Source organism: Aethalodelphis obliquidens, unplaced genomic scaffold (assembly GCF_003676395.1).
Source record: "Aethalodelphis obliquidens isolate GAN/ISIS:26980383/991018 unplaced genomic scaffold, ASM367639v1 scaffold42, whole genome shotgun sequence".
Taxonomy (NCBI): Eukaryota; Metazoa; Chordata; class Mammalia; order Artiodactyla; family Delphinidae; genus Aethalodelphis; species Aethalodelphis obliquidens.
The window spans coordinates 1,961,221-1,964,461 of record NW_020837986.1 but is presented as its reverse complement, the minus strand read 5'-3'; the positions used below and the strand labels follow the sequence as shown (position 1 = coordinate 1,964,461).

General features: G+C 50.0%; 1 protein-coding gene across 2 annotated transcripts; it reads right to left on the bottom strand.

Moving 5' to 3' along the window:
• Positions 1 to 253: 253 nt before the first annotated feature.
• LOC113605147 (antileukoproteinase-like) lies at positions 254 to 2,423 on the bottom strand. Of its 2 annotated transcripts, none has more exons than XM_027078223.1 (4): positions 2,293 to 2,423; positions 1,453 to 1,611; positions 1,054 to 1,203; positions 254 to 544 (listed from the first exon to the last, which is right to left on the bottom strand). In XM_027078223.1, the coding sequence occupies exons 1-4, from the start codon at positions 2,372 to 2,374 to the stop codon at positions 486 to 488; spliced, it is 450 nt and encodes a 149-aa protein (XP_026934024.1). In that variant the 5' UTR covers positions 2,375 to 2,423; the 3' UTR covers positions 254 to 485. The 2 variants fall into 2 exon arrangements, with proteins under 2 accessions (XP_026934024.1, XP_026934025.1); XM_027078224.1 differs by having other exon boundaries at positions 254 to 467; positions 2,293 to 2,422.
• Between the last annotated feature and the right edge of the window lie 818 nt (positions 2,424 to 3,241).

Below are 3,241 nucleotides of genomic sequence, written 5' to 3'. Positions count from 1 at the left end.
ACACCAAACACTGTGACAAGTTGATTTTTATCATCACTTTGCAGGGCAAGAGATTAAGATGTAGGACATAAAGTCATTTGTCCCAAACCACAGAGCCAAGGCTTTTCAGACTCATGATGTAAATTCTGGTCTGCCCAGCCCCTAAGCCTCTTCCTTCCACTCCATATCTGTAAGAGGGAGGCCTCTTATTCAGACATTCCCTCATCATCTCCCACCAAACTGGTATTCCCCAATGAACCACAGAAGCAGGATGTACAGAGAGAAATATGCTCATTTATTTATTGACCAATCAACAGGCATTTGCTGGCAGCCTACTGGGTGCCAAGCCTTTCTGCAAAGAAGATATTGGTGATAGGACCAAGGCTTCACCACGGAGTGCCCCAGTGATCCAAGCGTGGGAGTAGAAGGGAATTCCCACACCACGCAGAGTAGGAATCCAGAGCCACTTCCAAGTGGCAGGAATCAGGCTGTGAGAGAAAATGAGATCAGGACTTCAATACAGGAACCAGCCAAGTCATCTCCACATTCTCTCCCCAAGAACTCCCTTGAGATAGAGAAAATAGCAAGGTGCTGATACAGTTGTGTGAGTCTTGGTATCGGGAGGCTGATTTCAAGTCTCTATTTTACTAGAAAACTCTAAGGTTGGAGCATTGAGCAAGATTATCCTCAAAATCCACTGATCTTTTGGGCTTTGACCCTAGACAACATCTTGGAAATAACCTTAATAATACATACTTAGTGCACAGTGCTTTTGACAATGCACTTTCAAGTTCATTATGTCCATTTTACAGATAAGGAAACTGAGACTCAGAGTCACTTGCCCTGGGGCTCTTATTCAGAAGGGCTGGGATATAATCAGAGCCATGAGCCATCCTATGGAAATCCTTGCCCTGAGGCCTGGGGAACAGGGCTCTCGGAAGACAAGGGAGTCAGGCAGAGGCTTTCCTTGGGGTCCAGATCAGGAGTCCCCCTGTTTATATGCCTGGAACTCCAGAGGGTTGAGACTGAGAGAGCTGGAGGGAAGGAGGTCAGCCTGCCCCAGCTCCTCCTTACCTTTCACAGGGAGCAGGCACTCTTTCCCACAAAAGCTCTCGCAGCACTTTAATTCACCCATGCACTGGCTGTCTGTCTCACATCGATTGGGGGGGTTAAGCATCATACATCGGGCGAGGGACACTGGACACATCCCAGGCTTCTCCTCAACTGATGAGAGTAGAGACATGGGTTAGAAACCTTGTACCTTCCATACTAGCCCCCTGCTTCTGGACCCCAGCCCCTGCCCCAGGCCCTGCCCCAGCCTGAGCCTCCCATCCCCATGACCACAACATCCCTCCTGAGGCCGGGATACCCCCTCAAGGTAGGCTCTGGCTCTCTTCTGACATTGGGCCCCCAGTCAATGCAGGTGGCCAGTTGTCCAGTGCTGCATGGCTGGTGGCTCTCTCACCTCCTCACCTGGGTTCAAGATGTTGACAGGATCCAGGCATGTCATTCCGCAAGCATCAGGGCAACATTTCTTCTTCTCTGGACACGGACGGTCAATGCTGCACTTGGGTTTCTCATATTTAAGGCACTGGGCAGGTTTTCTAGGAGGGCAGTCTCCAGCTTTCAAAGCTTTGGAAGAGAAGTTCAAGAGTTTTGGAGGAGGCTGGGTGTTGAGTAACCATCACGGCTCCTGGACAAAGCACCGCTTTCCAGGAGTGACCCTCACTCAGGGGACCATCCACAAAGTCCAAAGTGAAGTCCCTGTCTGATCTCCATGAAGAGTGACAGGCTTGATGAAATCACACACGTGGTCAGGAGGAAGGCATAGGCTTCCCAGCCAAGGTTTCTTTCCCCAGGGAGAAGCAAGGCTCCACACAGGCAGAGAGGCAGGCTGAGCATGATGGAGATGGAGGGAAATAAACAGAGATAAATAGAACCGACAGAGCAGGTGAAGAGCTAGAGCCAAAGACAGGAAAACAGAGATTAACAGGAAGAACGAGCAAGAGTCAGACTGATGATTGGAGAGCCACTGACCGGGAAATGAGGCAGAGAGAAAGAGAGAGAGAGGAATAAGAATAGAAAGGCAGTGAGACCTGGGCTGACAGATGGCTGAGGAAAAGAAGAATTTCCAGATGCTCAGAAGCTTGCACAGAGACCTTGGAGCCCAGGTGGACATGAACGCACCCCCAGGGACGTCTCCTGAAACTAAGCTGAGAGATTACAGTCTAGAGAAGGGGCCATCCCCACACCACTACGAGCCCCCGTCTCTGACCCTGCAGCCAGGATCATACCAGGGTGACTCCAACTCACCATTTCCAGCACCTTCCACAGCCCAAGGTGCCAGGGTTCCCAGGGCAAGAAGCACGAAGGGGAAGAGGCCACTGAACGTCATGGTGAGGGCAGGGGTGGCTCTGCTGGCCCAGCCGCCCCCATTTATACCTTCCCTAGTGGGCGTGGCCTCACGAGCATTTCCTCAGCCCCTCCCAGCTTCAATGGCATAAGCAGGAAGCTTGGCCAGAGACCGGGAAGCTTGATACCGGTCATTCCTGTCCCGAGCAAGACTGCTAGGCCAACAGAGTAAAGGCCAGAGAAGAAATAGGAGAGGCTGGCCTGGGAGATGTCGCCAGGCTGATAAGGAAACCATTTCAGGTGTCCATCTGAGCCCTGAGCATTGTAGGGGCCCCAGGCTCCTTAGCCTTGTTAGTGGAGATGGAGGGTAAAAGGTCAAATGCAAAAATGCTATTTAGACCTGGATTCTGAGCTGAGACGTTGGGCAATGCACCCCTAGTTCTCCCACTCCTGGGGGCACTATGCCAGGCCCTGGGGATACAAAAGTTAATGGGACACATAGATACGACACAGTATAGTAGGCAAATGTATGAATGTTAGTGTTAACCTAATCTGGATTCAAACCTTGGTACCACAACTTACTATCCGTTGCCTTGGACAAGTCAGAAGACCTTCTAGTGTCAGTTTCTGTAAAGTAGGCACCATTATACTTTTTCTTCTTATAATTGTCATGGGGAGTAAATGCGCCTCTGGCCCAAGGCCTGGGATATAGTAGACACTTAAAAATGGTAGCCATTATAATTATTACTATTATTACAAAATAGTCTCTCTCTGATACACACACATGCATGTGCGCACACACGTACGCACACACACATACCTCGGAGCTCACAGAAAGTTATCAAGTCTTCTGCTAACTCGGATTATTTATTATATCTCAAAAGATCCTTAGTCCAACTGACTGTCTGTG

What these genes read in the sequence shown, in the direction of transcription:
- LOC113605147 (XM_027078223.1), bottom strand. Translation starts at nt 2,374, where the DNA reads ATGACGTTCAGTGGCCTCTTCCCCTTCGTGCTTCTTGCCCTGGGAACC. An exon ending in TGTGGAAGGTGCTGGAAATG is followed by an intron (nt 1,612 to 2,292) that starts GTGAGTTGGAGT and finishes TCTCTTCCAAAG; the next exon opens with CTTTGAAAGCTGGAGACTGC. An exon ending in GTGCCTGCTCCCTGTGAAAG is followed by an intron (nt 545 to 1,053) that starts GTAAGGAGGAGC and finishes CTCTATCTCAAG; the next exon opens with GGAGTTCTTGGGGAGAGAAT.